Source organism: Diabrotica virgifera, chromosome 1 (genome assembly GCF_917563875.1).
Source record: "Diabrotica virgifera virgifera chromosome 1, PGI_DIABVI_V3a".
NCBI lineage: Eukaryota > Metazoa > Arthropoda > Insecta > Coleoptera > Chrysomelidae > Diabrotica > Diabrotica virgifera.
In genome coordinates this window covers 111,841,770-111,860,870 of record NC_065443.1, presented here as the reverse complement: position 1 = coordinate 111,860,870, position 19,101 = coordinate 111,841,770, and the positions used below count along the sequence as shown (strand labels likewise).

The 19,101-nt window shown below is 33.1% G+C and overlaps 1 protein-coding gene across 1 annotated transcript in view; it reads left to right on the top strand.

Annotated features, from left to right (window-relative positions):
• Positions 1 to 13,526, top strand: part of LOC114324277 (heme peroxidase 2-like) — a 56,581-nt gene extending 43,055 nt beyond the window's left edge. The window contains exons 11-13 of the mRNA XM_028272076.2: positions 803 to 1,311; positions 7,456 to 8,428; positions 13,286 to 13,526. Of these exons, the coding sequence (XP_028127877.1) occupies positions 803 to 1,311; positions 7,456 to 8,428; positions 13,286 to 13,415 (1,612 nt within the window). The 3' untranslated portion in view covers positions 13,416 to 13,526. The remainder of the gene's footprint in view (positions 1 to 802; positions 1,312 to 7,455; positions 8,429 to 13,285) is intronic.
• Positions 13,527 to 19,101: the final 5,575 nt, after the last annotated feature.

The window sequence follows — 19,101 nt, the reverse complement described above, 5'->3', positions numbered from 1 at the left end:
AAGAGAGAAGACTCTCTCTCTCTCTTCTCTACGGTGCTACAGCCTACGTCGGGCCTTGGCTTCCCCCAGCATCCGCCTCCAAGTAACTCTGTCGTTGGCTGCTCTCCTCCAGTTATCCACCCTTGATATCTCTTTAGCAATCGGTTCACACTTCGTCTATCCAGCTCTTCCTTGGTCTTCCTACTGGCCGACGTCCCACCAAAGTTCCGCTAAGCGTTCTACTAGGTGTTCTATGATTGTCCATTCTTAAGAGGTGACCTGCCAAGGGCACTCTTTGTATTTTTGCATACTTTGCTATAGAGGGTTCTTTGTAATATTGGTAGGTATAACTCGTGGTTGAACCTTGTTCTCCTATACCATTGTCGAAAATGGGTCCCAATATCTTCTTCACATCTCTTTTTCAAAAGTATTAATAAGGTTTATTGTCTTTTCTTGCATGATCCATGTTTCTACGCCATAATATGTTGTTATTAGTCGTATGATGGTTTTATACTTATTATATTCTTAAACTTTACTTTCCTATCGATGTCTTTGGATCCAAACACCTACGATATAGAGAAGTATGTTTGTTAGCAAGCATTATCCCTTTCCGTACCTTCTCCTCCTCGCCGCAGTCCTCAGTTATCTGTACGCCCAAGTATGTGAGCTGTTTTACTAGTCCAGTAGTGCGAAAGGAGGCTATATCGAATAAAATAAAAGATTTTTTTGGAAAAACATGTTTTTAATTCCAAAGGAGGTTACATATTAGACTATCTAATATGGAAAATGGATAAAAATAGTAAATTTAATAAATGATTTTTAGATTTTGGTACGAAAATGGCGAATTTATATCATCATTCACTCCAGCTCAATTACAGCAAATACGAAGAGCGACATTATCAAGTATTCTTTGTCAAACCATGGATGAGATCGAAACGATTCAGCCTTTTTCATTCCTATCACCAGACACCAACAAAAACAGTAGACTATCTTGCAAAGATCCAATCTTGAAAAACTTTGATTTGTCTCCGTGGATTGAAAATGTTTCTAATGATATAGAAAACAGATTGTTTTCGAGAGAAGGTTTAGATGAACTGGAGGAAACAGCATCGGAACGGAAAAGGAAAACGAAACTGAAGTATAAAAAACCGAAGCCGAAACCAGAGACAACTGTGAGTAATACCCATACGGTTATTATTCAGAATACTAAAGGTTCGGAAAGTTTGAAAGTAAGAAAAACCACAGAGAGACCTTTTGAAGTTAATATTAAAATAGAGTATTATCCTACAAAAACACCATCTCCTGTAATAATAAACAAGAGAGGACAAATAAGTAAGTTACAAATATTATATTTTTATATTATTCTTGTGTTACTTATTAATATTAATATACCCACAGACAAAAATATTGCATATTTTATCTTCAATAATAATTATTTCTGGTTTATTTTTTAACTTTGAAGTATTGTGTGGCTTTGTTATTCCTGAATGTGTTATGGTGGAATGTTTTATGTATATTACAATTCATTAAAGATAAAATAATGCTTCAGCTCCTTCTTCACGTGCCATATCAGAATTATCTGACGTAGGCGATCACCATTGCGAAGGCTTCTTTATCTTCTGCAATATGAAATAATTGTCCTGCATTTAATATCTGAGTCCATTCACGAATGTTTTTAATTAAGAAACTTGATTTCTTCCTACACCTCAACGGGCCTCTATTTTGTCTTTAAGGATCAGTTGTATAATTTTCTCTCGGTTTCTTCTCATTATATGTCCCAGATATGACGTTTTCCTATGTTTAACAGTCTTTAGCATTTCTCCATCTTTGTTGACATTCCTTATTACTTCTTCATTATTTTTCTTGCTGTCCAAGGAATCTTCAGCATCCATCTATGAATCCACATTTCTAATGATTCAATTCTGTTTAAGATCGATACATTTAGCGTCCACACTTCTGCACCATACAAAGTTACAGACCAAACATAGCACCATTCTGTCTTAATACTAAACTGAGATGATTATTGCAAAGAAATGACTTCATTTTCATAAAAGTAGTTTTAGTCATTGCTATTCTATGTTTTATTTCTATATCTGGATCTACTTGGTCCGTTATCATAGTTCCCAAACATGTCATTTTGTGAACATTCTCAACTTGGACTCCATTTAATTGAACCTCTACATCTGGATCTGGGTCACGACTAAAAACTAATAGACTAAGTTTTCAATCTAATAGCGCATAAAACAACATCAAAAAATGTTACTCTACATCCTACCGGATTGAAAACAATGGGAATCTTCTCTGGTTACACCTCCGAGGCTTCTACAATTTGCAAGTCATAACGGATGCTGAGAGTAAAGAAGATGAGGGAATTTTACAATTTATAATTCACGTCCCATCTGCTCAGCGCGGTAAAGTTCCAACTTTCCATTCATTTTTTACATGTTTACTCTGACTGGAGTACGAAGTACTTACTCTGACATGGAGTATAAATTGTAAAATTCCCTCATCTTCTTTAGTCTCAGCATCCGAGTACTTACTCTGACATGGAGTATAAATTGTAAAATTCCCTCATCTTCTTTAGTCTCAGCATCCGTTATGGCTTGCAAATTGTAGAAGCCTCGGAGGTGTAACCAGAGTAGGTTCCCATTGTTTTCAATCTGGTAGGATGTAGAGTAACATGTTTTGATGCTGTTTTATGTGCTATTAGATTGAAAACTTAGTCTATTGCTAGCAGTTGCCGCTAGGGGGCATCCCTGCCATTTCGTTCGTTGAAATCCGTAACTGCACGCCGGGGTTTGTCCTGGTTGGGTTAGAGAGGGCAGCATAAGTGCCTCCTGATAAGAGACTAATAAGTTTCGAAACCGGTAGAGGTGCTTGCTGCACTCTCTGCTTCAACTAGATGCGGCTGTAGTTCCGTGTTGCAACAAAATTAAAAATGGTTATTCATTTTTTAAAAACTAATAACTTGGTTTTGTTTAAGTTTATTTTAATGCCCTTTTCCTCTCCTACTTCGTGAATACGATCAAGCCGAATTTGGGGGCCTGCAATATTTTCTGATATAATTACTGTATCGTCCGCGTAACTAGTCACATTAAGTACTTAGTTCCCAATTGATTTTATTCCATATGGCTGTCTCTTAAGCACCTGTTTAAATAACTGATCCGGGTAAACATTGAACAATGTTGGCAACAAAATGAAACCTTGTCTGACTCCTCGTTGTATGAAGATTTCGTCGGTGTAGCTATCTCCAATTTTTACGATAGCAGATTGATTTCAGTACAAATTTTTAATGAAACGAATATCTTTGTCATATATTCCTATATTTTTCAACATCTGCATTCAATTTACATGCTGTACGTTATCGAATGCCTTTTCGAAGTCCACGAAGCATGCAAATACATCTTTTATTTGATCGCGGCATTTTTGTAATAGGATGTTTAGATCAAAAAGTGCCTCCCTGGTGTCCATAGCATGTCTAAAACCAAATTGGGTATCTTCGAGATCTTCTTCGCATTTGTGTCTAATTCTGTTGTGAAGTATTCTTAGGAAAATTTTAAGAGTGTTGACTGATTAGGCTAACTAAATGATATTCTGAGCATTTCTCGCATTGTGTTTTTTAGGTATTAGGACAAAGATAGATTTGAGCCAATCTGTGGGAATCACTCCGGTGTTATAGGTGTAATATATTGCATTAAAAAGTTTTACTACTACTTTTATGTTATCTTCATCTATTAGCTTCAGCAACTCAGTTGGTGTATCATCTGGGCCACAAGCTTTTCTAATTTTAGCATTCTTTATAGCGTGTTCTACCTCTGATTTCATAATTTCAGGGCCGTCAGTGCAATTTTTGTAGAACTCGGTAATATTATTTCTGTCATCTTCAAACAACTCTGATATATACAGCTGCCATTCTTTTCTAATTTCGTTCTCATTTACAATAGTTTTGTTGTTATTGTCAACGAGTACAGAGGGAACTTGTTTTTTAAACATGTTGCTTATTATTTCTTTTACTTTTTTGTGAACATTAAATAAGTCGCGTTTAGATATCACATCCTCTATTTTGTCGCAACTTTCTCTCATCTATTTTTCTTTGGCTAATTTCATTCCTTATTTAATTCTTCTCTGTAGGTGTCTATATTCTGTTTCATTAGATTTTATAAATCGGCGTTGTTCCATCAAGTTCAAGATGTTGTCTGTCATCCATGCCATCCAAAGAATGCTTAGACATAGTATTTATAGCTGAAAAAGCAATGTCACAAACTAACAAACATAGTATGCAAAGTGTGCTTTTTCAACTTACAATGATTCTTTTTATATATTAAAATGTCAGTTAGAATGTGTCAGTTGGCAGGAATTTTTTTGATTGCATGATTTTGTTTTTGCATGTTTGAAAACATGATAAGATACTTAAGATAGTTAACAACTGAGAAGGATAGAGACCAGTGGAAAAAACAAGGAGAACTTGTGTCCAAAAAATATTAGAATAGCTAAATAGATAAAGTAACATTCTGGTACAGGATATACCTTATCCACAGAGAACGGCAGTTCTCACCAGTGGCGCACAACACCCCTACATGCGACACTATATATACACGAAATTTTCGATTTTCTAAACCAGACTGAATTGAAAATTGGGCCAAATCCCTTCTTAAAGTTTAGGAAAAGACTCGTCCATTCATATGTCAACCATCAATTTTGGTCCAAGGGTGTGGATTTTACGGCCCTTCCCATTTAAAGCCTGTTTTTCGTTCTCGTCCCCAAAACTCCCAAAAATTTAAAAAATTTAAGCCTGACCTTTACGGCTTCTGATAGCACAGATAATTACCTTTCCAAAGCATGTTTAATTTTGAAAATCGGTTATACCATTCAAAAGTTATCGAGCTCAGAAATATGACTCAATTTTTATTTAAAATATGGAAAATGTTTGTGGATATGTATGTATGTATGTATGTATGTATGTGTGTGGAAAAGTTAAACCGATCTGAATTTTCTTTTCTGTGTTTCAAGAGGGTGTGAGGGCCGATTCAGAACCGGTCTAATTTTTGACTTCTGACTACCCTTAAGCCAGCTAGAGGACTAGGTAGATACAAAATAGCATATTTTTTGGGCATATATATCTTAGGTTCAAGGAAAGACAGGAAAACCGCAAACACACCAAACCAATAGGGTTAAGTTAAGCTTTCAAATGGCACTCAAGCAATTAAGCTGAGACATATACACTGCTCACCATAGCCAAAAAACTGAAAAATTAAACTTTGAAAATTTTGGTTTTTCGACAATTACTCAAAATTTCAACCTACGAATTGCGCCAATAACTGAGCGTTTGTAGAAGGACTCAGGACGCGTCTAACGGTGTATACGTCATATCTGGGAAAATTCGAATTTTTAAGTTATAGGCTTCAAAAGTATGATCAAATCTATTTTTTATGGAAAAAACGGTTTTTCAAGCTCAATAATTCCTGTAATACGTTCAGTTATCATACTCGATCTTGGATGCATCAGATACTACTTATCAATACGTTTCAAATTCATGTTTAGTGATCATCATCAGGTAAGCCGTTCAGAAGTTATAGAGCTCCAAATGTATAATTAGTCCAAGAACTGAAATTTTTCACTTCGCAATTTTTACAGAATGGATAGATTTGCTTGAAAATTTGACAATAAGTAGTGGATAGTCCAAGGATCAAAATCTATATGATGCAGAAAGACGCTTTTACCATGGGGTGGTTGCCACCTCATCTCGAGGGTGGAAATTTTTTATTATATTTTGACCGCAAATGCTGGTAAAAACATTAATTATAAGCAAAAAATGTTCATTATACATTTTTTTGATAAAATTAATAGTTTTCGATTTAGTGGTTATCGAAGCTGTTAGTTTTATATCGAAAAAATTACCAGAGAACGGCAGTTCTCGCCAGTGGCGCGGAAATACACCCCCTACACGCGACACTATTATATACACGAAATTCAAAGTCCAACCTTTGCGGCTTCTAATAGAACTGATCATTACCTTTCCAACGCATGTCTAATTTTGAAAATCGGTTATACCATTCAAAAGTTATAGAGCTTAGAAATGTGACTCAATTTTTATTTAAAAAAGGGAAAATGTTTGTGGATATGTATGTATGTGTGTTTGAAAGTTAAACCGATTTGATATTTTTTCTCCGTGTTTGAAGAGGGGGTCAGGGCCGATTTAGAACCGGTGTAGTTTGTGACTTTTGACCACCCAAAATCCAGCTATAGGACTTGGTAGGTACAAAACGGCATATTTTTTGGAGGTATATATATTCGGATCAAGAAGAGGCAGGAGAACCGCAAATACATCAAATCAATAGTATTGACTTAAGCTTTCAAATGGTATCTAATCCGTCAGGATCAGACATACACACAGCTCAGTATAGCCGAAAAACTGAAAAACTAAACTTTTGAAAATTTTGGTTTTTCGACAATTACTCAACATTTCAATCTACGAATTGCGCCAGAAGGACTCAAGACGAATCTAACGGTGTATACCTTATATCCGGGAAAATTAGAATTTTTTAGGTTATAGGCTTCATCAGTATGATAAAATCTATTTCCTGTGGGAAAAACGGTTTCTCAAGCTCAATAATTCCTGTAATAGCTTCAGTTATCATACTTGACCTTAGATCCATCAGATACTACTGGTCAATACGTTTCAGACTCATGTTTACTGATCAAAATCCGTTAAGCCGTTTAGAAGTTATTAAGCTTCAAAAGTATAATCCAATTAACGATTATCCCCGAAATGGTTTATGTAGTTGTAGTGGTTACGACGCTAAATTTGATCTGGCAACGGGCAATCCGACTTCATTTACCGGCCATCTCAATATTTTTGTTTCAATCTATTTTCGAATAGAAAAAAATCTAGTGTACATTCGATGGATACTAGATCATTTGGGATATAATGCAACAAAGATGACCATTTATAAAGCTTGACGTGTAATAGGGGAACATTGCATTCAACTTCATACATTTAATTTATAAATAACTTTGAAAAACTCCTGATACAAGAATAAAAAACCGCTAAACGTCGTAAAAATGAGTGGCGCATAAAATATTCCAGCTAAAAAAGATCTGATATGAATATTACGTGGCGCGAAAATGGATTTTCATTTGATGCAAAACAAAATTCTAGTTTTATTTTAAAAGATTTTTCCATAATATTTGCTAAATTTGAAGTAAACGCGCCACAAAAGAGTTTAAAAATTCAAACTGTATCAAAGTTACTCTTTTGTGGCGCGTTTACTTCAAATTTAGCAAATATTATGGAAAAATCTTTTAAAATAAAACTAGAATTTTGTTTTGCATCAAATGAAAATCCATTTTCGCGCCACGTAATATTCATATCAGATCTTTTTTAGCTGGAATATTTTATGCGCCACTCATTTTTACGGCGTTTAGCGGTTTTTTATTCTTGTACAATATTATACATACATATCTTTTCTTATTTAGATAGACCTACTTCGAACTACGAAGAAGAAAAACCAGTATCATATCCAGTCTTCATTCAATCTCCTTCAGTTCAAACTTACAATAAACCTCCTAGTAATAAACCAACATTCACTGTCAGCAGACCTACTTTTACTATAACTGGTGCCAGTGATGATAACGAATACGGTTTAGACAACTACAGACCTCCGCAGATGTTTAGTAGACCTTCAGCTGATTCCTACAGCTCTGCCAATTATAGACCTTCAGCAAATACGTATAACTCTGCCAGTTATAGACCTTCATCAGATTCTTACAACTCTGCCAGTTATAGACCTTCAGCAGATTCGTATAGCTCAGTCAGCTACAGACCTGCATATGATTCAAGCTCAGTCAGTAGCAGACCAAACAACATTTACGATGGTTTTTACGATCGACCAAGTGGATATGATAGGCCAAGTAGCTCGTTTAACAATCCAGTTAGTTCTTACGATAGACCTGGTACGCCCTATAATCAACCGAGTAGTTCATTGGACTACGACGAAGTTATATTTGAAGACAGGCCTTTTGCTACTTCAAATAAACCAAATGTCTATAGACCCAATGCAAACCATCACATGTTTAATCAAATATTTATTACCAAGAGGCCTGTCCAGAGTACTTACGATGATGATATTCAAGGGTACTTCTATAAAAACAAGTACGACAAAGAAACTAGTTTAGGACAAGATCGTCCAATTAAAGTTTATTCTACAGGATATGTCCAAAAGTTACATCCAAGTGATATCAGCGATAAATTAGATTTCAAGTCACACTTGGTGAACAAAAATGATAACAAACTGATTAAAATATCTTCTATTAAGTCTCACGCTAGCGTATCTGGAAATTCTGCTATTATTAATGCAGTTCTACAGCGTGAAGGAGATGAAGATATTATTGACGAAGAGTCCAATATGTTGAGATTGGTCGATCTGGATGTTGCTCCCAGTGAAAATAAGTAAGTGTTTATTTTAATTTATAATACATAGTTAATTTTTTATTAATAGTAAAACCGCTTTGGTTATTAACTAAATTATATCTATAGACCGGAATGTATGGAACAGAAAACAGAGCAAATATGCGCATATATATGCAGAAACTTGGCGAAAATATTCAAAAATGTTTAAAGAATATGCGTAATATTCAGACGCTAATTATTGTTTTGTTCATATATTTTTGATTTAAAAATCAATTCATATAATAATGCCTTCCTCCTTTTATTTAGCAAGTTGTATTTTTTATATAGATTAAAAATGCAGGAAGATTGCGTAAGAAGATAAAGAATATGAACTGTTGATTTATAAAGTCTCTTTGCTCGCTCCTACTCACTCACACACCCATTTGATTTTAGATTTATTTTTATCAGTTTAGGCCGTTATTAATCAAAATTCAGAGTTGGTGCAATGATATGAAATGATTGTAATTTTTTGATAAATCTATTGATGTAAATTTTATTTGATTTGAGTGACATTATATTTTGCATAAGATGTGTGCGTCCATGCAAAACATGCGAGACATGAACAAAAATGCATTTTGCATATATTCCGGTCTCGCTTATTATCGAGCTACCTTTGTCTCTAGGTCCTGCCACTAAGAGATCTTCTTCTTCATGTGCCTCATCCTGTAAGGACATTGACGATCACCATGTCCCATTTTTTCTGTCTGCAGCGGTTTCAGCGGTTCTGAAAAGTTCTATTGTTGTTTTCCCATTCCACTGCCTTAAATTTTTCAACCAGGACGTGCATTCTCTCCCTGATCCTCTTTTCCCTTCCACTTTCTCTTGTATAACTAATCGCATCAACTCATATGTTTCATTTCTTAGTATGTGACCAAAGTAACTCATTTTTCTTTCCTACATGGAATATTTCTTTTTCTTTTCTCTTTCATCTTCCTTATTGTTTCCGTGTTTGTTACGTGTTGGGTCCATGATATTTTCCACATTCTTCGATAACATCTCAAAGTTGGTAGGTCTTTTTTCAGTTGCGTCCGTAATTTTCCAGGCTTCAACTCAATATAAAAGGAGAGCGAATACGTAGCATATCAATATACACTGGGCTAATTAGCAAAATACAAGGAAAAGTTATTTACCAGCAATTTGATTGCTGGAATCGAATCTAATGATTGTAAATATTAATAATATAGGTATGCAAAGTCCGCAGATAGTGTGCTACTTTTTTTATAAACAAAATTGCGCCCGAAAATCGTATTTTTTCAATTTTTGCTCTATAACTACAAAGATTTTAGCTCTACACCAAAAATACTCAAACAAGAATTCACCGTAATTAAATTCTGCATAGAAACTTGTTTTTTCCGATTTACTTCGACGAAAATTTTCCCCTGAAAATGCGGGTTTTTCCAACAAAATCTTTAATTTTCAACTAAAATTTTAGATAAGTAATTGTTTATCAATAATTAAATAACTTGGTAATATAAAAGCTCTTTTCGTATAGATTATAATTCCAGAAGCCGATGGAAATTAAATAAACAGTTTAGCAACAATTGAATTGCTAATTAAAAATTTACGGTCGCTATAATAACCACAATACTTATTATACCTACATAAGAATAACTATGATTTTTGTATAAAAAGACACTGTGCCTATCTAATGTACTTTCCATAATTGAAATTGGACTATTTAAGCGGCCTCAGGAATATTTTAAAATTATAAACAATTTTTTGGCTTATAAACAAATAGAATATCTGGAAAAATATTAAATTAAATTAAATAATGAAAACGGTACTGGGAAAAAAAGCGGCAGGACGCTTCTTTTAAAAGAAAAAACGTTTAATTGTGATGAGTGGTTCTTGAGATAAAATCGGTCAAAGTTGACCGGCATTTACGGCAAAGATACATATAAACAATAGGATCATAATTTTAGAACCATCACCTTTTTAAACACTTTTCTTTACTTCAATAGTTTGCATCAAATCTTTAGACGTTAATTTGACTGACTTTTCTTCAATGCAAATTAATGAAAATTTGCAGACATATGCATTCGCGGGAACAATACACGAATTGTCAATAATTTTTTTTTGTGTTTATTAATTGTTTAAATAAAAAACGATTTTGAATAGAAACTTGAAACTTTTACGGATTGTAGCTAATGATATGAACTATACATAATTTCACTTTTTACGTTCATTGTTTACGTTATGCTTCATAAATAAACAATAAAGTTTCAAATTTTGAACGCTCATATATTTGTTTACCTATATTTTTATTCGTGTCAAATTGCAATACGATACTAAACAAAACTTCAACCAAAATTCGAATTCAAAAAATTCTTTTTTTTATCGTAGTCTTAGAAAAACCACCGGTAGAGATGTTTTGTGCTACAGTTAACATGAGTATTCGTTTTGTCGTATAAAAAAATTTTGTCGTTAAAAGAAAAAACCTTTAATTGTGATGAGTGGTTCCTGAGATACAACCGGTCAAAGTTGACCGGCATTTACGGCAAAGATATAAACATTAGGGTCATAATTTTCGAACAATCACCTTTTTATTTTTTTCCTCTTTCTCCACAAAAATTTTCGTATCTTTAAAATATTCGTAACATATATTATTATAATAAAAACTATCGATATTACGAGTGAAAATTGCCGAAAATAGCAAAATTTAAATCAAAAATTAGGTTGGAGAAAATGTAATCTCCAAGTTCAAAATAGGTATATAATAAACTATAAATTATAAATTATAAACAAAGATACAGTTTTCAAATGAAAATATTTGTGTTTTTAACGTTAAAAGGTACACTTGTAGTAAGTGTATCTAAAAAAAGTTTACAACTGGAAAAAATATGTAGTTTTCTTTTCCTATCAAAAAATTAATCTATTATAACAAAACAAAAGCAAGTTTGACATTTACTAATGCGTTAGTTAGATGGCTCTACTCTAGTTACTGGGGAACAAAAAAAGAATGAAGAAAATTGCTCCATGGGAAGCCGAGAAAATGCATTTTTTTTAACGTATACCGATTTTGAACTTTGAGATTACATTTTCTGCAACCTAATTTTTGATTGGAATTTTGCTATTTTTGGCAATTTTCACTCGTAATATCGATACTTTTTATTATAATAATATATGTTATGAGTATTTTAAAGATATGAAAATTGGTGTGGAGAAAGAGGACAAAAATAATAAAAAAATATGAAAAAAATGTTTTTAAGAAATGCTTTTCCTTATAAACGAGTGGCTAAAATTAAACATATTATAAAAAAATCAAATAAAAAGCAAAAAATAAAAAAAATTGAAGAAATCTAACACATTCGTCAAAGAAAAGCGTAGCGCGTCTACATCGAATAAACGGAACGCTTCTTTTAAAAGAAGCGTCCTGTCGCTTTTTTTTTCAAATACCGTTTTCATTATTTAATTTAATTTAATATTTTTCGAGATATTCTATTTGATTATAAGCCAAAAAATTGTTTATAATTTTAAAATATTCCTGAGGCCTCTTAAATAGTCCAATTTCAATCACAGACGCCACTATTGCCCTGCCCGCCCTTTTCTTGTTTTTATTAAAAATATACCACCAAAATGAATTCAAGCTTCCCACAATTTGCCTGCATTTCCGGATTCTCTGCTTTAACTCTGCTTCCTGATTAATGTTAACGTCATCATTAACAGGGACTTGAAACCGAGCCTCGCTGTCTACTACCAAATACTTTGTTTTTGTTAGACTCACTTGCAGTCCCCACTTTTGATACTCATGATACAACCTTTTCATCATAAATTCTAGATCAAACGCATCCTGCGGTAACAGGACCTGATCATCGGCAAAACTAAGAGAGGAAAGAGTGTTGTCATTAACTGGAATACACCTTCCGCCACATCTCTTCTTCCAGTTTCTAAGGGCTGCCTCAACATACAAATTAAACAAAAGAGGAGACACTACAACCCTGTCTAAGGCCTTTTGTGGCATTTATGGAGTTCGGCAATATCACTCCCTTTCTAACTTGTACTGCATTATTTCTGTACATTTCTATGATAACCTGCAAAAGATGATCGTCAATATTCAGGTCTTTCAAGGCTTCTCACAGATTTGCCCTGGAAACCGTGTCATATGCTTGTAGTCCATTGTGGTTGACGAAGAAGAAGGATGGGACTTTCTGAAGTTAACAAAAACTAAGTGTATATCTTTTCCTACGGATACAATCTTTTTTGTCGGTTGTTGCAAAACAAAAAGGTTACCTGTACAAGATCTGTCTGGTGTGAATCCACTCTGATCTCCTATTTCATGACCTATGTTCTTTCTATTAATTTTATTGTTTAATATTTTGCTAAACAGGCCTCTTATGTTTGTTTACACTTAAGCCTCGATAACAGTTTGGGTCTATTACCCTTTTTAAAAATAGAAACTAAATGAGCCTTTTTCCACTCAGATGGTATCTGTATTTGGTTGCAGCAGCAATTCATAATCTGTGTAATTCCGTTTATCAGACAGGGGCCTCCTGCCTTCAGAAGTTCGACAGGGATGTTTCCTGGCCATCCTGTTAAAGTAACTTAAATTAAATGATTCAATATTTTGGAACTTGTTTTATATTTTAGCTTTTTCAACACAAAAATGTATTTCGCTTTAACAGGTTTTAATTTTAGTTAAAATAAACTTGGTGTCCGGTTAATGATTTTGTAGGGTAGTGAATTCAATTAAATTTTTGTCTTGTTTTGTATGGAAAAAGGAATAACGTATCCATTGTATTATTATTCAGGTATTCATTGTAACGTATCCAGGTTATTCATGGTCCCTACTGCTCCCAAACTAGCTAAAAAAAAAAGTAAAAAAGTAGCTCAAAAATTAAAATCTAAATATTTTTTTAGTGACAAAAGCTGGTTGTTGTTTGAAGAATCCAAGTCGCTGGGTACTAGATTAAGTATGCCACATATGAATATACAAACCATATCTAGTGATGAAATTCCACGGCCACTTAAAAGTTGGAACAAAGAATAGAAATAATTAGACCAGAACTGCTATAGACGTATGTAAATTATTTATTAATATAGATATTAATTTAAATAGCGATCCAATGTTTTACTAAAGAAATAAAATAATACATTACCATTCTTGTTGTTTTTCCTTTTGATATGTATATTAAATAAAAAAATCCATAACACAAGGCAGGTTTGTAAAAGCTTTGTTTTTTTGTTTTTGTCTTTTTTTATTTATTAGAAGCGAGTGGTGAGTTGTGTGACAGAAAAATTTCAGTTAAGGCCCATCCTCGATAATTTTAACTTTAAATTTCTCTATTTCAAAAATTTCTTTTTGTACAAAACAAAATCTATTCATACTCTTTAGGTCATTCTGATGTTTCCTCAACCCCAGTTCAAAAATTCGATTATACAATACACCCTCTAGAGTGAAAGGTTCGGGCCTACACAATGAAAGGATTAACGTGATTAAGATTGTAAAACTTTTATATAAAAGAAATTTAACAAAATAATGTATAGCGATATATTTTGAGATTATTCATCATATTTTAGTATTTGCATATACAGAGTGAGTCTGTAATTTGGAATATATTCAATAGTTCAAATACTAATTGTTTTTTTGAAAAAAGACCTGTCGATTAGTATTTCAAATCTAAATTTTTTACATACGGTGATAATGTATACAGGGAGTCCCAATTTAGAGATACGACGTCATCGTTAATTTTCTTAAATGGCAACACTGTTATTTTGATTGCTATTTAGATAAAGCGCGTAAAGTTATATATATAACTGCAAAATATCACATTTTTATTTCCTAACATTTACAAGATAATAAAAAATAAATTTGTGTCTGTAATGTGGAATAAACTTAATAGTTCAAATATTAATTGTTTTTTTTTTTTTTGAAAAATGCTCAGACCTATCGATTAGTATTTAAAATCGAAATTTTTTACATACAATAATAATGCATACAGGGTGTCCCAATTTAGAGATTTAATGTTATTTTTTATTATCTTGTAAATGGTAGAGAATAAAAATTGATATTTTGCAGCTATGTATAACTTTACACACCCTATCAAAATAGCTATCAAAATGACAGTGTTGCCATTTAAAAAAATCAACGACACGTCATATCTCTAAAATGGGACTCCCTGTATACATCATTATTGTATGAAAAAAATTTCCATTTGAAATATTCATCGACAGGTCTAAGAATTTTTTAAAAAAATAATTAGTATTTGAACTATTTAATTTATTCCAAATTACAGACATTGTTATTTTTTATTATCTTGTAAATGATAAGAAATAAAAATTTGATATTTTGCAGTTATGGATAACTTTACACACCCTATCAAAATAGCTATCAAATTGACAGTGTTCCCATTTAAGAAAATCAACGATGACGTCATATCTCTAAATTGGGACACCCTGTATGCATTATTATTGTATGAAAAAAATTTCCATTTGAAATACTAATCGGCAGATCTAAGTATTTTTCAAAAAAACAATTAGTATTTGAGCTATTGGATTTATTCCAAATTACAGACTTAATCTGTATACATATAAGTGTGGATTTATCGTACTGTAAAAGTCCATACGCTAAATAAATAAACAAAATAAAAAAATAAAAATAAATAAGATTATTTCAATAGTATTAGGGAAATACTCTCTATGCTGTATGGATAAGTGATATACTTGTATAGTTTGTGCAATCCATTTTATCACCCTTTTTGTGTATGGGAATGATAACACTCTCTTTCCAGGAGGTTTTTTTTTCAGATTTCGCAAATTAATCGGCTCTTGAAAGGATATCTCCTCCATTTTTCAAACATTCTGAATATAGTGTCGGTTCTTGGCTTTGTGACTTTTAAGTTTAGCTCTAGAGATTTCTTCGACTGTAGGTTCTTCCGTAGAATACACACATTCCTTTCAGCTGACATGCACCCAAAATTATGTCTATGATTATAATTAATAAAATGAACTTGAAATATCTGCCTAGCTGACTACAGGGTTAATTGAGTAGTTTAGCAGTTATGTTGCCAGTCCCAAACCCGGATAAAGAAAGGAGAGGGAAGTAATTACCTTGAAGAAAAAACAAAGTTCAGCTGACCGGTTCATTGTAAGAGCCCCTGTCTACTGAAAGAAAATTCTATAAAACACCAATAAGACAGGTTACGATGTACGGGACTGAGTGCTGGGCAGTTAAAAATAAAGAGGAACAGCGAATTCATGTGGCGGAAACGAGAAAGTTTAGATGGATGAGTGGAGTAACAAAAAAGAATAAAAATTAGGAATGAGCATATTAGGGGTCTAGAAGTGGCACCAATTGATGCCAAAATGAGAGAGCATATATTAAAATGGTTTGGTCATGTTCAACGTCGAGCCGTTAATCACTCCAAATGAGGAATTGCTGAACTGCGAGTTCTTGCAAGAAGCAGGAGAGGAGGGCCAAAGAAGACCTGGGGAGACGCTTATGCAGGACATATCGGTAAAGTGGATTGATGTTGATACGGCCCAAGATAGAAACTTATGGAAAAATGCAATAAGGGAAGCCAACCCGCATAGGGATAAAGGCAAAGAGAAATGAATGCATTACGCAACGGTGACGTCACACAAGAAAGACATTATAATATTACGCCACCTCGAGATGTTATTTATTTCACTTTTACAGCCAACTAATTTTTTGTCAAAATTATACGTAACCATTTTAAATTCGTTAATATAAAAATGACTTATTAATGACACAATAATTACTAAATTGATTTGTTTAGTGCATATTTATAATATGTAAACGAAGCAGCTAATATCTTCATAATCTACATCAGTATTTCGGTAGTAAGAAAGTAATTAACATTTTTTGTCTTTGTACTTGTACTGTCAGTAAATATTCCGATTCCAAAAGAATTTTTTGGAAATAGCTTCGGGCATCTTCGGGTACACACAAGGTCGCTTTGAAAGAATGTTTACCAAATTCTACGAAAGATAACTTTAATGTAAAAAATTATTGGTAGTAGGTAATTAGAATAATGAGCTCTTGGTGATATTCAAAATATATTATAGAATAAATAATAATTTAACGATGCAATACGATGATACATTTGTGACATTATTTTAGTTTTCAAGATTTCATGTTTTATTATATTCTGAGTTTGTGTTTTTTATTATTGTCATTTTATATTTTTTTAATAAGATAATGTGAAGATGCTATAAGGGCAAAATTTTATAAATTGAGCTTTTGTAAAAGTCTTTGTAAAATTTTGCATTTGTTGCATATTTTAGAACCAATTCAAATTTATTTTCAGTTTTTTTCTGGACTACCTTTGTGTTATACCACTTTATATTTAAATAATTCTTGATGATAAACAAATAAGCCTATTGCTCTAATATTCCGCTTTATCCTGTTTCCATAAGTATTGACCCTTTCTCTTGTCGTTTCTCCATTAGCGAGGATCGTTATTTCCTCCAACAGTCATAATAAATTTTCTCCATATTTTCTACCTTCAATTATTGGTCTAAGGCAAAGGTACCCAAACGGTGGTACTCGTACCACTGGTGGTACGCGGGAAGGTTTCAGGTGGTACACGTCGCGTGGGTGAAACAAGCGAAACTAAGATTATTCTCCTTGATGTGTGAAGATATGGGTGGCGGGTTCAAAACTCTTCTGTTGCATACAGAAGTGAGATGGTTATCTCGAGGGAAAATTTTCACCTGTCTCTTTGAACTGAGGTCAGCAGTTAATGCTTTTAACTGAAAAAAATAATGACATGAAAGACTTGTTCTATGATGAAGAATCGTTGTCAAGATTGGAGTATCTAGCTGACATTTTTGACAGACTCAACAAGCTGAAAATGGTTTTTCAGGGAGAAAACACAACACCCATCACAGTCAATAGGAAAATAAACTACATACTTCAATAAAAAGTTGTTTTTTTTTTGTTCTCAAATATAGGGGAAGTTTTCTCTGAATTTCCTATGCTCTCATCATTTTTTGAAGAAAATGAAATATCTCCAATACAAGATGTGGTTGCTGATATAATTCTTCACTTGGAATCTCTTCAAGAAAGTTTTAATAAATAATACGTCTCTGAAGATTATTCCAAACTTGACCAAAAATCTTTTGCAGGAACTTCACCACCAAATGAGTTAAAATTATAGGAAATATTCATCGATCTAACAGAAGACAGTGAAAGACAGTTTTAAAGAGAAATTCTTAATTGACTTCTGGTTCGGGTGTAACTCCGAGTATCCAATGCTCTTCCGGCAAGCTATGCTGTTTTTGATGCCATTTGTCACTAGTTACTTGTTTGAGAGGGGTGAACTATTGTATATAAAAAATAAATATAGAAACAGACTAACAAGTGTTGAAGAGGACTTAAGAATAAAATTGAGTTCAATTACTCATGCAATTGACACTGTAATCACAGGCAAACTGCAACAAGCTTCGCATTAATCTCGATACACAATGACTAATTTTGATTTCTGTTGATTTGTATCTTTTTTTTTGTTGATAGTTTGTACCAATTGTATAACATTGCATTATGTTTTTGTATAGCTATAAGTAATAACGTATATCTGTATATATTTTTCATCCGACGCCCTGAAGGCACTAAGGATTATGAGAAAGAAGAAGAAGAAGTATATATTTTTAAATAAAATTTGGAAAGCATAATTGACAAATAATTATATTTATTGTTGTCTTGATAAAAAGCTTGAAAAACTCAATGAATAATTTAATTTAAAGTTATATTAGGTATTTAATTAAAATAAAACTAGCCAATGGACATGTTTTTGATAGTAAACATGTTTCTAAAAAAAATTAGGATCGGAGTGGGATTCCTTCCATTCCATGCGCCCCGATGTTTGGTGGTACGCCAAAATCTTCAAGATATTTCAAGTGGTACGCAGTTGCTAGAAGGTTGGGAACTCCTGATCTAAGGTTTTCGCATAATGAGTGGCCCGCTGAATTCTGGATTTGGTCGCTTGGTGACCATCCCCTTAATCTTCTCCCCGAAACTTTTCCAGAAAGAATTAATCTCTCTAAATTATCGTCACCTCTGCGAATCACGTGACCAAAGAACTGTAGAATTCGCTGCAGGCATGTTGTGGAGAGCCTTTTTTAATGCCAAGTTGGTTAAAAATGACAAAGTTTGTCCGATGATCCATCCAAGATGTGCGCAGATTTTTTTCCAACAGCACATCTCAAAGGCATTAATTATTTGACGTTCTTGTACGCGAAGAGTCCAAGTTTGTGCCTTATATAGAAATATTGAGAATACAAGTGCATTAACCAATCGCATCTTGATTTTTTTGAGAGATAGATTTGTGCTTCCAAACTTTTTTCCAAGCGACCCCTTGCAATTTTTACCTTTGCCATCGTTAATTATAATAGATTCGAGACAATTTAAGTTGTCTACTATTACTGGTATCACTTCAAGTAGTTACTTAGCTGAATAGGGTTGAATCGGACTATTAACATTATATGGTTGAATCGGTCTATAACTCAAATCTTCGCACGAGATGTAACAGGTCTTTTTCATTTGCTATAAGTGGATCGTATTTAGCAAATCGTAAATTTCCAGATTTTTCTACCTTTTTCACCGGTACTCCATCGACCCATCCTTTTGAAGCCATCCTCATTACATATTCACCATAAATATTGACCTTGCATTTATCTAACTCCTCTCCCTGTTCTGAATTGTCTCTAGAAAT